At 42.4% G+C, this 13,230-nt stretch overlaps 1 protein-coding gene across 3 annotated transcripts in view; it reads left to right on the forward strand.

Moving 5' to 3' along the window:
• Nucleotides 1-1,325: 1,325 nt before the first annotated feature.
• LOC105468967 (pleckstrin homology domain containing A3) overlaps nt 1,326-13,230 on the forward strand; it is a 46,930-nt gene continuing 35,025 nt past the window's right edge. For all 3 annotated transcript variants that reach the window (XR_011610256.1, XR_011610257.1, XM_011719465.3), the window contains exons 1-3: nt 1,326-1,965; nt 7,087-7,203; nt 12,423-12,578. Coding sequence is in view for 1 of the 3 variants with exons in the window: in XM_011719465.3 (XP_011717767.1) it covers nt 1,926-1,965; nt 7,087-7,203; nt 12,423-12,578 (313 nt within the window). In the remaining 2 variants the exon portion in view is untranslated. The remainder of the gene's footprint in view (nt 1,966-7,086; nt 7,204-12,422; nt 12,579-13,230) is intronic.

A 13,230-nucleotide genomic window follows, 5' to 3' on the forward strand; every position in this document is an offset into this window, starting at 1 on the left:
GTTGTCATTTGTGGAAGCAAAAGACTTCTAAGACCCCTACGGAACGAGCAGATAGATACTGGGGGGAGGAAGAAGCATGCTGGAAAAGGAGCGTAAAAAATAGGCTGGCGGTGGCTTCCTGGGTGCTTCTGGGGTGTCCTTGAAGCGAATCCTCAGGTCGGAGTCTTGCATTCAGAAGTTCCAGGCTGAGTCGCACAACCTGAAGGCCAGCCCGACGCGAAGAAACTGCGGTGCAGCAGCTCCTCCGCCTGGCTGCAGGCATTTCCGAGAGCCGACCTCCAGGATTCAGCGACCGCCGCTGGCTTGCATTTCTTTCCCCCTCCACTAGGGGCCGCCCTTGATTCGAGGGCCTCTGGTAGTGCGGGGAATGGTCTTTTGACTTTTTTGTACCAATCCCATGGGATACGTAATTTTCCACATCAGTCAAGAAAACTTGAGTATTGGGCATGTTTTCCTAATCTCACAGCTAATACGCAGCCAGGTTTTTGGTCAAATCTGTGTGACCACACCTCCCCACCACCAATTTTAGTACGAAAACCTTTAAAATACACAGAAAAGTTGAATTTTACAGTAAACACTCGTACACCCACTGCCTAGATCCTGTCATTGAATTATATTTATTATATATCTATCCATCACTCTTTCCTCCATCAATTCGCCTTGTTTCCGAGTGAATACCTAAAGACTATCCAAACCAGAAAACCAGCAAAGGCCTTTTGCATTCGCCTGGATTAAGTTCTGGGAGTAGAGGTGCTATTCCACCTGGGTGATGCGAAGAAAAGCCGCAGCACTGAGCCCGATTGATGTGCTTTGCTTAAAGTTTGCAAAATTCCATAAACCTGAAAATTACTGTCGATTATGCAAGATGACGATTGCGTCCAAGCAGGAGTTTCAAAAATCATAAAAGCTAGGGGGAAGTCCTGCTTTCTAGAATAAAATTCCAAAGTCAAGTTCAATGTTTTATATTCTAAATAAAATTGTGGCTATCCAAGGTTAATTATCAGCGTGATGACAGTTCCTTGGGGGGCCCTCGCCATTCCTTGTCAGAGGACCCCGTCTGTTGCACATTGCCTTCATAGGAGATAATTTCAGACCCCTTGAATATGAGGAAAATACGAAGCAAACAGAAATAGGAAGGCTTTTATTTATTTTTTCAGAGAAAAAAAAAAAAAAAAACAACCAGGAAAACCCGAGAGAACTAAGTGCCCGCGGGATGAGTGTGTGGGGAGCTCCTCCTCGGGTGGGCACCGGGGCTGCGCGCGCAGTGGAGCCCGAAGGCCTCGGCCCCCGGGGGCGGTCGGCCTGGGCCTTGGCGGCCAGGGGTAGACTAGGGAGCCTCGGGACTGTTGGCCCTGGGCCCGTGAGAGGAGAAGAGCTGCCCTAGCTGGCAGGCCGAGGGTGCGACGCGCAGGTCCGCCCTCCTCACGCAGCCTCCGGCTAGGCGGCGAGGCCGCAGGCCGCGCCCGCTCCTTCAGCCCCGCCGCCGGGGAGGGGTTTCCCGGGACGATCCGGCCCCTTTCATCCAGGAAGTGAAAGCGACGTCGGGGTCAATGAAAACAAACGGGGAGCCCGGGGGGAAGGAAGGCAGGCGAGGAGGAGGCAGCGCCGGGCCACGGAAGCGCGAGCAGGAGGCCGGTCGCGGTCGCATTTTTGTCGTTGTCGCGGCCGCAGCCGCCGAGGCTTACTCCGGGATGTCTGGGCCCGCGCCTCGCGGCCCCCAAGCTCCACGCGGCGCCCGCTGTTCCGGCCTCTAAGGGCCGCCACGTCCGGGCGGCGCGCGCAGGCAGAGGGCGACTTCGTGCGGGCGGCGGGCTCCGGGGGAGGGGGCCCGGGCGGGCCGGGAGTGGCTGCCCCAGGCCCCGCGCCTACCCCATCACCGCGGCTGGCGCCAGGCCGGGAGGATGCGCGGTGTGGGGCTCTGAAGCATGGAGGGGGTTTTGTACAAGTGGACCAACTATCTCACAGGTATGGGGGCTCGCGTGATGAGGGAAGAGGGGAGAGGCGGGGGGCTTGGAGGGGCTTAGGCAGGAGGCTGCGGAGAAGGCGGGTCCGGGACTTCTCTTCCTCCGTCTGGCCTCCGCGGACCCTCAGAGCGAATTCGCTGTACTCGATTCCAGGGCTTATTGAGTCCTTCTGGCCTCTTCAGGGGAGGGTTTAAGGCTGCGCACCTTCTAGAGGGTGGGAAATGCACCTGCCACTTACTTGCTAGTGTGATAATACCAATCTTTGCCTCCTGTAGCCTCCGGAACAATTCTCAGTCACCCTACATGTGTTGTTGCGATCTCCGTCCTTATTCACACTTAGTATTCATACTTTAAGAGCATTTTGTTAATAACTGAGTTGTCAGAGTATTGGACTGGAAAGGACCCTTTAATTGTTTCAACTACAAGATTTAATTTTAAGAACTCTTTTCTGTATTTCTTCTAATTTCCTTAACATTTTATTTTAAAAAGTTGTCTTGTTGAGGTTGTTCGAGCTTAGCGAGCATGATTTTGGAAGCTGTCCCCAGATAATATTCTCTTAGGGATTGTCAATGAAGTATCCTTACGTTGGGGAATTCTGTTAACTGTGTGGGAAATAGTGGAAGACAGTGCCAATACACAGAAAGGGAGCAGGCAAGTCACTTTCACCTGTGAAGTGGGTGGAAGGGAGAACGTTGAAGAAATCAGAGGCCAGCAGGAAAGGGCTCCTTTCCATGACATTGGCAGTCTGGCTTATTTAAAAGCTCCTTAAATTTGAGTTGTAGTCCAATCTCTGCCATCAACCAACAATCAAGGCAAGTCAGTTATTCTTTCAGGACCTCAGTCTGGTAAGGCCAGGGTGATTAGCTATTTTGTCCTGGACATGCCTTCTAACTTCAGAATTCCATGACCTCACTAAGTGAGAGGATGGTTTTAACATAAATTTGAACAGTAAACAGATTTTTTTGGGGGGTCTAGCATAGGCAAATCATGACTTGCTGCCCACTTATTCCCTCTGCCAAAAGTATCGAATCCCTCAGTAATTGTGTGGTACTCTCAACTTGTGCCCACCTGATCTTGTGCAAAATGTGCACATAAACTTTTTCAGGCAAAAGCTCTGGGCTACAGTTATACCTGCTTTTTGATTTCTTAGAATGCTAAAGCCAGATTGATAGCAGCAAATGCTTTTAACATTTATGATACACAGATGTTTTATTTTGTTCAAACTAAAAAGTCAATTTATTTCTATAAGTGACATGTTTTAATGGGAAACATTTAAAAGTTAGATAAATATTTTTTATTGGGCATTTTCATTTGGGCCCTTGTGAGAGCAGTTATACTGTTTGGTTGAGGTATAGTGTTAACTGTTAAAGACAGTAGAGTGCTTCACCCCTGTAGTCCCAGCACTTTGGGGGGAGGACGTGGGAGGATTGCTTGAGCTCAAGACCAACCTGTGCCACACAGGGAGATGTGGTCTCTACTAAACAAACAAACAAACAAACAAAAAAATTAGCTAGGTGTGGTGGTGCACGCCTGTAGTCCCAGCTACTGAGGAGGCGGAGGCGAGAGGATTACTTGAGCTAGAGAAATGGAGGCTGCAGTGAGCTAGGATCAGTGAGCTATGATTGTACCCACACATTCCAGCCTGGCTAACAGAATGAGATCCTGTCTCAAAAAGCAAAATAAAACAAAAAGACAGTAGCTTGTATGCTTTGAGATGCAAATGCTCATCTCATTGCAAGTATTCCTAAGCATGGTGTTGTGGAGGTCATGCCGGAGGAACCATTGGGTCATTACTGAGATGAGTCATAATTTAAGAACTGAGGTGAAACCTGGTCTTGGTGGCCATTTCCTCATCTCCTATGGTACTAAATAACCAGTGGTTGAGCTTTTCACCGCATGTGATTTAGATTGTAGTCTTTGCAGGGCATTTAGTCAACTTCTAGTATGCATTGTAGAAGCTGGTTGAAAAGAAATCTTTTGGTTGGAAGAATTTCATTTTTAAGAGTTAAATTTGAGTCAACAGCGTGCTGATGATTAATTTTAGTTCATCATAGGTCATTAGGATGAGCAGCTGTTCATACTAAGTGATCTTTCAGTGTAATGATAGTGTTGTTCAGGCACAGTGGCTCATGCCTGTAATCTTAGCACATTGGGAGGCTGAGATGGGCAGATAGCTTGAGGTAAGGAGTTTGAGACCAACCTGGCCAACATGGCGAAACCCCGTCCCTACAAAAAATACAAAAAATTAGCCAGGCATGATGGCGTGCACCTGTAGTCCTAGTTACTTGGGAGGCTGAGGCATGAGAATTACTTGAGCCTGGGAGACAGAGGTTACAGTGAGCCCATATTGCACCACTGCACTCAAACCTTGGCAACAGAGTGAGACTCTATCTCAAAAAAAAAAAAAGATAGTGTTATTTGAGAATCCTTTGTGGAGAGTAAGAATTTCAGTAACATTTGGTAGTTTGAGATAAAAAGAATTTAAAAAAAAAAAGAATTTTAAAAAGGGAATACCTGTGACTCTTTTTCACAGATATTACCCTCTGTTATTTGAGTGTGTGAATCAATTAGAAATTGTTTTATTAAATGTTTCTTCAAAAAGTGTGTAGAGATAATTAACAGGCTTGATTATATTGATATGTTCAACCACTCACCTTTCATGTTGCTGCAAATTCTAAATGAATCATTTTGCCCAATATTTGTTTTAAAGAGATATTGAATTGCAGTACTGCAGGCTTGCAAAATCATAATTTGTTCTATAGGCACACTAGACCTGGGTGGAGGAGTGTATTTTCACCACCCACTGCTTATAATTTGTTTGATAAGGTAAATGAGTGTTTGGAAAGATAGTTTTTATCATTTCCATGCATGATCAATACAATATACTCTCAAAGATATATTGTATGTCTATATTCTCATGGTTAATATGAAATATCTGCCAGGTGTGGTGGTCCACACCTGTAATCTTAGCACTTTGGAAGGCCAAGGTGGCAGGATTACTTGAGTCCAGGAATTTGAGACGAGCCTGGGCAACATGGTGAGACTTCATCTCTATAAAAAATTAAAAAATTAGCAAGTCTTGGTGGCGTGTCTATAGTCCTAACTACTTGGGAGGCTGAGGTGGGAGGACCTTTTGAGCCTAGGAGGTCGAGGCTGTGGTGAGCCATGTTCATGCCACTGCACTTCAGCCTGGGCAGCAGAGCAAGACCCTGTCTCAAAGAAACAAAACAACAACAGCAGCAGCAATCCATGAAATATCTCACTTTTGGGGGTATTTATTCATTCATTTATTTATTCAGTCACTTGAGAAATAGATTCTTTTGGTACCTCTTACGTGCCAGGCACCATTCTAGTTGCTGGGAATGCAGTGTTGAGCAAGATAAAGTCCATATACCAAAATAACTTATTTTCTAATTTGTTTAGGTCTCATTAGGGAATACTCTGTTGTTTCACAAAAAGGAATCTTCCAGGAACCTGAAAATTGCTGGTTTTTAATTGCTTTAGATATCCATCTTTCTGAACTGTATTACTGCATTCCCTGCCTTCCTAAACAAGGTTACAAAGTAAAATTTAATCTTTTATGATGACTCAGTGTTGTCATTTCAAAAGTGTTAGAGATAAATCCTTTTGGGGAATTAAGTCCTGGATCTGTATTAAAGTGTAAGGATGATTGACCCATCTCCCCTCTCGGCACTATCTGACTCTGGAAAGATCAGATTAATCATGTGGCAGGCTATGGCAAAAGTGACCAGGATTTGAACACCCACGGTTTAAAATGTACATTTTACCCATGAACACTTGTGCTGAATTGTTATTTAATAGTCACGGAAAGAACAAGGACAGTTGGCCGGGCGCGGTGGCTCAAGCCTGTAATCCCAGTACTTTGGGAGGCCGAGACGGGCGGATCACGAGGTCAGGAGATCGAGACCATCCTGGCTAACCTGGTGAAACCCCGTCTCTACTAAAAAATACAAAAAACTAGCCGGGCGAGGTGGCGGGCGCCTGTAGTCCCAGCTACTCGGGAGGCTGAGGCAGGAGAATGGCGTAAACCCGGGAGGCGGAGCTTGCAGTGAGCTGAGATCCAGCCACTGCACTCCAGCCTGGGTGACAGAGCGAGACTCCGTCTCAAAAAAAAAAAAAAAAAAAAAAAAAAAGAACAAGGACAGTCACGCTGCCCCCAGCATGGTCACCATGTTAATAGTCAGTGAACTGTTGTAAATTAGTAGCATGCTTGATAAGGGATGCTAATCAAGCATCCAGGGAACACCAAGTTTGGCTTCAAAGAGGAGTGGGAATTGGGTGCCAAGGAAAGCCGTCATCCTTGTCACCAGCTTTGGCATGGAGCCAAGTCTGTGATAGATGTGAGCTCTGGTCACTGAATAAATATCAGTTGAACAACTGCAGTTTCTAGGATTTCTGCCCTAGCTGTGCACCTGCAGACAAGGGAAGAGGGGATCACATGGGGAATCTATGTTCTCACCATAGGGTATGTAGCTTCTATTTAAGAGACTGGAATTCATTTAGCACTCACTGTGTTTAAGGGAGTTTGCTTAGAAGTATGTATTTCATAGGAGTCACATTGCAGAATTAGAGGGCCAGGTGGCACCTGAGAGGTCATCTTATTAAATCTATACATTTTAGAGACTGGGAATTTTAGAGATTTATTGAAATGAAAAGATTCGCCCCCAGGGTATGATTATCCAATTAAAGAATGATACTATAGGTAAGGCTAGAATCACTGTCTTCCATGGCTTTTCCCTTAATATCATAACCCCAACTCTGTTCCTTTTTAGGAAAAGAGGGCAGTTATGCTATACCTGGTTTAGGGCTATTACTAAGGATGGGCCTTATGGGTTGTTAATGAGAACACTGTGAGCTAGAATTAGAAGTATTACTCCCTGTGTTTTTGCTGCTCTGGAGATTGCTCCAGAAATCTCTCCCAGTAAAGTGGAGACTGATGCAAAAACATTTTTGGTAAGCCTTGGTGATTAAAAATTTCATTGTCAGAATGTTATTTGAGAGCCAAGAAATAATGTGGATAGCAAGTTTTGAAGTCACAGTTTTCTACGTGGTAAAAGTAATGTCTTTCCAATTGACCTTTTGTTATTTATGATCTTTTTAGGTTGGCAGCCTCGTTGGTTTGTTTTAGATAATGGAATCTTATCCTACTATGATTCACAGGATGATGTTTGCAAAGGGAGCAAAGGAAGCATAAAGATGGCAGTTTGTGAAATTAAAGGTAAGTGAATATATGGAATTAGAGGAACTGGAGGTTAGTCAAGGGTTCTTCAGCATACTCCAAACAAGAGTAAAAAAGGCATTTCTAACCATGTAGGGATCTTCTAATACCATTTATATCCTTAGCAGTCAGGAGTGGCATTTCATCACAGTTAACACAATTAAACACAGTTTTTTATCATGCTCCCTGTACAAATGTATTTTGAATGGAAATAACTTTTGCTAGTCTTCCAATTTGCATTTGACAAACAATTTCTTGTGGATACTACTTTAGTGTCCACCTTCAGTCTACAAGCATTCTATTTTATTATTGTTGTAATTAATATAAAGATATTGTAAAAATTGGAAGCTTTACTCCAAAGATAATGGGGCCAGCTCTGTAGGGTTTTGATGAAGTATGAAGTTGGAGTTGTAAACTCTGGTTCTTTGCTGAATTTGGAGGTAAGTTCCTCTGGGTGATAGAGATGGTTTCCTTTTCTTCCAAAAGGGGAGAAATAAAGCGATAGGTCCTGCTGTAATTTTTGTGAAGGAAGATTTTATGGACCATTGATTCATTTGTGTGTGTGGTTGGGGTGTGTGGGGTGGAGGCGAAATCAGATAAAATGGCAGTGAAAAGTACTGAATTCTTCAAAGAGAATGAAGGAAAAACTAGAGTGCCAGGGGAGTGACTGTTTGACTTCCCCCTGGTCATTTTCATTTCTCCACTCTAGCTTAAATACTTGTCCTTCATGAAGTGTGTTTCTTTTGATGTGGTGAGCTCTGGGTCATAGCTATCAAATAGTCTTCCTGAAAGGTAGCCGTTAATCTGACTTTAATTGCCATATATAAGTGTTATCTCCGTTTGAACATTTTATAAATGGAATAATTCACTATTTTCTTTTGTGTCTTGCTTTTTTTTACTCAACATCGTGTTTGTGAAATTTATCTATGTTGTTCTATGTAACAGTAGTTCAGTCATTCTTATTGTATAGTATTCCATTGTGTGAATATCTCACAATTTTGGTATCCATTCTAGTACTGAAGGATTTTTGGGTTATTTCCATTTTGGGACTACAGTGACTAAAGCTGCCATAAACATTCTTACACATTTATTGAACATATGTGTGTATTTCTGTTTAGTGTATCTCTGGAAGTGGAGTGGAATGCTAAGGCATTGAATATTCATACATTCAGCTTTAATAGCAGTTAAAGAAAAAAGTATTCTTGACACTTGTTGAAATGGTATGGCAAACTTTATTTAGGACTATTGTGATAGATATAGGGAGTATTGCATTGGAGGAGAGAAATTGGGCTCAACTCCAAGTACAAGGAAAAGTGGGAATGTATAGCCAAGGAGCAGGGTTAGGCAGAGAGGGTATCAGTGGAGGGAAAGTTACTAAGAGGTAAGTGGGGATTCTGGCTAAATTGACCTAACAGGATTCTTGCTGAAGGCAGGCCAAAGCCAGGGTGATCAGACATTGCTGGGAGATGGTAGGGAATGAAGAATGTGGTCAGATAGCAAGGGCACGTGATGAAATACGGTGTTAGGGGATTCTGGCTAAACTGACTTAGTAGGATTCTTACTAAAACTGGATTCTACAAGGATGGAGAAGGAAGCTTAGGTGAGTACAGGACTCAAATGAGCCTGACTAAAATTTGGTCAAGAAGACAAGCTTTTTCTTTTTTTCTTTTCTTTTCTTTTCTTTTTTTTTTTTTTTTGAGACAGGGTCTCACTCTGTTGCTCAGGCTGGAATGCAGTGGTGTGATCATGGCTCACTGCAGCCTCGACCTCCTGGGCTCAGGTGATCCTCCTACCTCAGCCTCCTGAGTAGCTGGGACCAGAGGCACACGTCACTATGCCCAGCTAATTTTTGTGTTTTTTGTAGAGACGGGGTTTCAAAAACCAGGCTGGTCTTGAACTCCTGAGCTTAACCAATCTGCCCGCTTTGGCCTCCCAAAGTGTTGAAATTACTGGCGTTAGCCACTGTGCCTGGCCAATAATCTTTTTCAGAGATAATGCCAGATGTTTTCCAAAGTGATTATATCAATTTTTTCTGCAATCAGTCAGAGTATTAGAGTTCCAGTTGTTCTGCATCTTTGCTAAAACTTGGTATTATCCATTTTAAAAATTCAGACTATTCCTGGTGTTTGTAGTGGTATCTCATGGTGGTTTTCACTTGCATTTCTTCAATAACTAATGATGTTGAATGCTTTTTTAGATGTTAGCCATTTGAATGTCCTCTTGTCGGGCGCGTTAGCTCATGTTTGTAATCCCAGCAGTTTGGGAGGCCAAGGCAGGCAGATCTCTTGTGCTCAGGAGTTCCAGATCAGCCTGGGCAACAAAATGAGACTCCTGTCTCCACAAAAAGGAAAAAAAAGGTTGAATGTTCTCTTCTTTTGAAGTCCTCTTCAAGTCTTTGGCCCATTTTCTAACCTTGGCTATCTTTCATGTTGATTTGTAGGAGTTCTTTGTATAGTCTGGATGAGTCTGTGTTGCAGATATTTTCTTCTACTCTGTAGTTTATGTTTTCATTTTGTTAATGATACCTTTTGAGGAACAGAAGTTCTTAATTTCAGTGAAGTCCAATTTGTTAATTTCTTTGATTGGATCCCTTTATGACCCACTGAAAACATCTTCTGTGTTGCTTTCTGGAATGTTTATAGTTTTCCCTTTTATATTTAGGTCCATATTAGGTCTGTACCTGACTTAGTAACAACCTTTCCCCCACTGCATCATGGAGATATCTTTATCACAAAGCAAGTGACCATGTATGTGTGGGTCTTTTTCTAGACTGTCTATTCTGTTCTGTGGCCCTGTTTTTTGTTGTTGTTGTTGTTAATCCTTGTGCCAATATTACATTGCCTTAATTTCTTTAGCTTTATTCTCTTTGTATCTGATAGCCAAAGTCTCCTAACTTTAGTTCTTTTTCAGTACTGTATTGGTTGTTAGCCCTTTGCATTTCCTTATACATTTTAGAATTTGCTTATAAATTTCCACAGCTATCTGCTGGAATGTTTGAAATTGTGTTGAATCTACAGAACAATTTGAGGAGAATTATATTCTTGATGATAATTGAGTCTTCTGTTCCATTAACTCTGTTTAATTAGATATTTAGTTTCTCTCAGTAATGTTTTGTAGTTTTGTGTTTAGAGGTCTCGTCCATCTTTTCTGATGTTTTGGAAGCATCGTTTTTAAGTTTGTTGCCTTTTCAGGTGACAACTTTGGAGGGGACCCCCCTTGATTGGATACATAAATTCTGGTATGTTTAAAAATGAGTCGTCTTATTTTAGTTTCATCTTGTAGCAACATCATTAGAAATTAGAGCATTGTTTTCTTTTAAAGTAGGTATTACTGGTGCTTTCACTAGTATTGGCAAGTAGCAAGGAAGAGTTACTCTTATAGCTTTAGGAGTTCAGTAGTTTTACCCTAGCCTAGAAATCTTTTGCATTCATAATTGCCTGTTGCATGGTTGTATGTTTCAGTGTCTGCAACTAAGAATGGCCCATGTAAGTAGAATAATAAGATAGCAATGTTTTTGTGGCACTTACTCACCATAATAGACTAAACATCTGGTCAATATTTATAGCAATTAATTATATAAGTTGGGGCTTCTGCCAGAGTTTGCTGGGACCCTCATAATTTGGCTCCTCCCAACTTATCCATTCATGAATATACATTTTTTTCTTTTTCTTTTTTTCTTTTTTTTTCTTTTTGAGACCGAGGCTCACTCTGTCGCCCAGGTTGGAGTGCAGTGGCGCGATCTCAGTTCACTGCAAGCTCTGCCTCCTGGGCTCACGCCATTCTCCTGCCTCAGCCTCCCGAGTAGCTGGGAATACAGGCGCTGGCCACTACTAATTAGCCCGCCCGGCTAATCTTTTGTATTTTTAGTAGAGACGGGGCTTCACTGTGTTAGCCAGGATGGTCTCGATCTCCTGACCTCGTGATCCGCCCGCCTCAGCCTCCCAAAGTGCTGGGATTACAGGCGTGAGCCACGGCCCGGCGTTTTTTCTTTTCTTTTCTTTTCTTTTCCTTTTTTTTTTTTTTTTTTGAGACAGGGTCTTGCTCTGTCACCCGGTCTGGAGTGCAGTGGTGTGATTGTAGCTCACCACAGCCTGTACTGGGCTCCAGTGATCCTCTTGCCTCAGCCTTCTCCCTCCCAAGTTGCTGGGTCTACAGGTGCTGGGAGTGCATGCTTGCACCACTGTGCTGGCTAAACAAATATCAATATTACTTTGCACTACAATGGAAGCCTCTATTTTTGCTTGTTTCCTAATATTCTCAGTACATTCTGTGTTTATTTTCTCATTTAAGCTTTTTCTCATTCATTTTCTTAACCAAATCCTGCTTTCATCAAATCCTTCTTCTTGAAGCCTTTTAAATTTCCTGTCTTAAATTACTTTCTCTCATAATTACACAAGAAATCTCTGCACCAAAGAGTTAAACATATACGTATTCTGATTGTTTTTGGTGTGTCTGTTTGTATCTTGGTTAAATAGTCAACTGTATAGAAGCAAAGACATCTTTTTTTCCCCTCTATCTTGCCTTCTACTAGCACTGCTCTGAGCTGAGTAAATATTTATTGATGAATGACAGCTTAACACAAATTTTGTTTTACAACAAAGACTTGGGATTGGCTCATCATAATTCCTGATTAGCTTTCTTTTCTCAGAGCATCAAAGGAGGTGTGTGTGTGTGTGTAGGAGAAGAGGTAGAAAGAGGCAAAGAGATGAATGTCTTCAAAATATACATGGCTTCCATGTGTTATGCTATGATCCATAATTAAGGGCATATCATAGAGTTACTCTTCAGATAGATGGTGGCTGTAGTTGTCATTTATTACATTCCTTCTATGTGTCAGGCACTATCCTAGCCTTGGGGGATATGAAAACAAAGACTTTACTTTCAAGGAAATCAGTAAAAAATGTGTGATAGTGTAACATTCATTGCAGTTGTATTTAATATGATAAGTGGCCCCAAGGTGGGTGAGGGAGTCTCACTTCTCAGTAGTTAGTATGTCCCTGTTTTCTTTTTCATACTCTGTCATCGCTTTGGCACCATTATCACCCTGGGTCTATATGAGAATGTTGGTTTGGGGAGTGCCACTGATGCACTGGCTGCATCATGAATGATAGTTCATTGTTTTAGGTGTATGAAGCATCTGATACTGTGTGATTAGATGATTATTTGATTCTCCTTAAATTACTTAAGTCTATAACTGTATTTCCTCTTTTTCATCATAGTTCATTCAGCAGACAACACAAGAATGGAATTAATCATTCCCGGAGAGCAGCATTTCTACATGAAGGCAGTGAATGCAGCTGAAAGACAGAGGTGGCTGGTTGCTCTGGGGAGCTCCAAAGCATGTTTGACTGACACAAGGACTAAAAAAGAAAAAGGTAACTATAAACTTTTCCCTTGTGGTGAGAGTACTTTCTTAAATATAAATATAAATAAAATAGCCTGTTCACTTTTAGTATCTATCCCAAGGAAATAATTAGAAATGTAGATTTACATGTATCTTTATCATAGTAAACATTTTGTAAAAGCTATAAATTTAGGGGAATGTCTCAATAAACTTTTTCTTTCTTGTTTTTTTTTTTTTTTTTTTTTTTTTTAAATGGAGCCACGTTCTGTTGCCCAGGCTGGAGTGCAATGGCGCTTTCTCGGCTCACTGCAACCTCTGCCTCCCAGGTTCAAGCGATTCTCCAGCCTCAGCTTGCCAAGTAGCTGGGATTACAGGCACTTGCTACCATGCCCGGCTAATTTTTGTATTTTTGTAATTTTGTATGCTGGCCAAGCTAGTCTTGAATTCCTGACGTCAGGTGATCTGCCCGCCTCGGCCTCCCAAAGTGTTGGGATTACAGGCGTGAGCCACTGCGCCCAGCCTAAACTCGTGCTTTCATTGGCTGATATATAGATAGTAAGATGTTTAAAACGAATTTCAGTGTGAGAAAATGCCCAAGGTTAAATGATCATTGAAAAAAGCAGGATTCATAATTATATATAGTGTTAGTATTCTTTGGCTGGCTTAGGAAAGGTATGTAAGAA

Source organism: Macaca nemestrina, chromosome 11 (genome assembly GCF_043159975.1).
Source record: "Macaca nemestrina isolate mMacNem1 chromosome 11, mMacNem.hap1, whole genome shotgun sequence".
NCBI classification, from domain to species: Eukaryota; Metazoa; Chordata; class Mammalia; order Primates; family Cercopithecidae; genus Macaca; species Macaca nemestrina.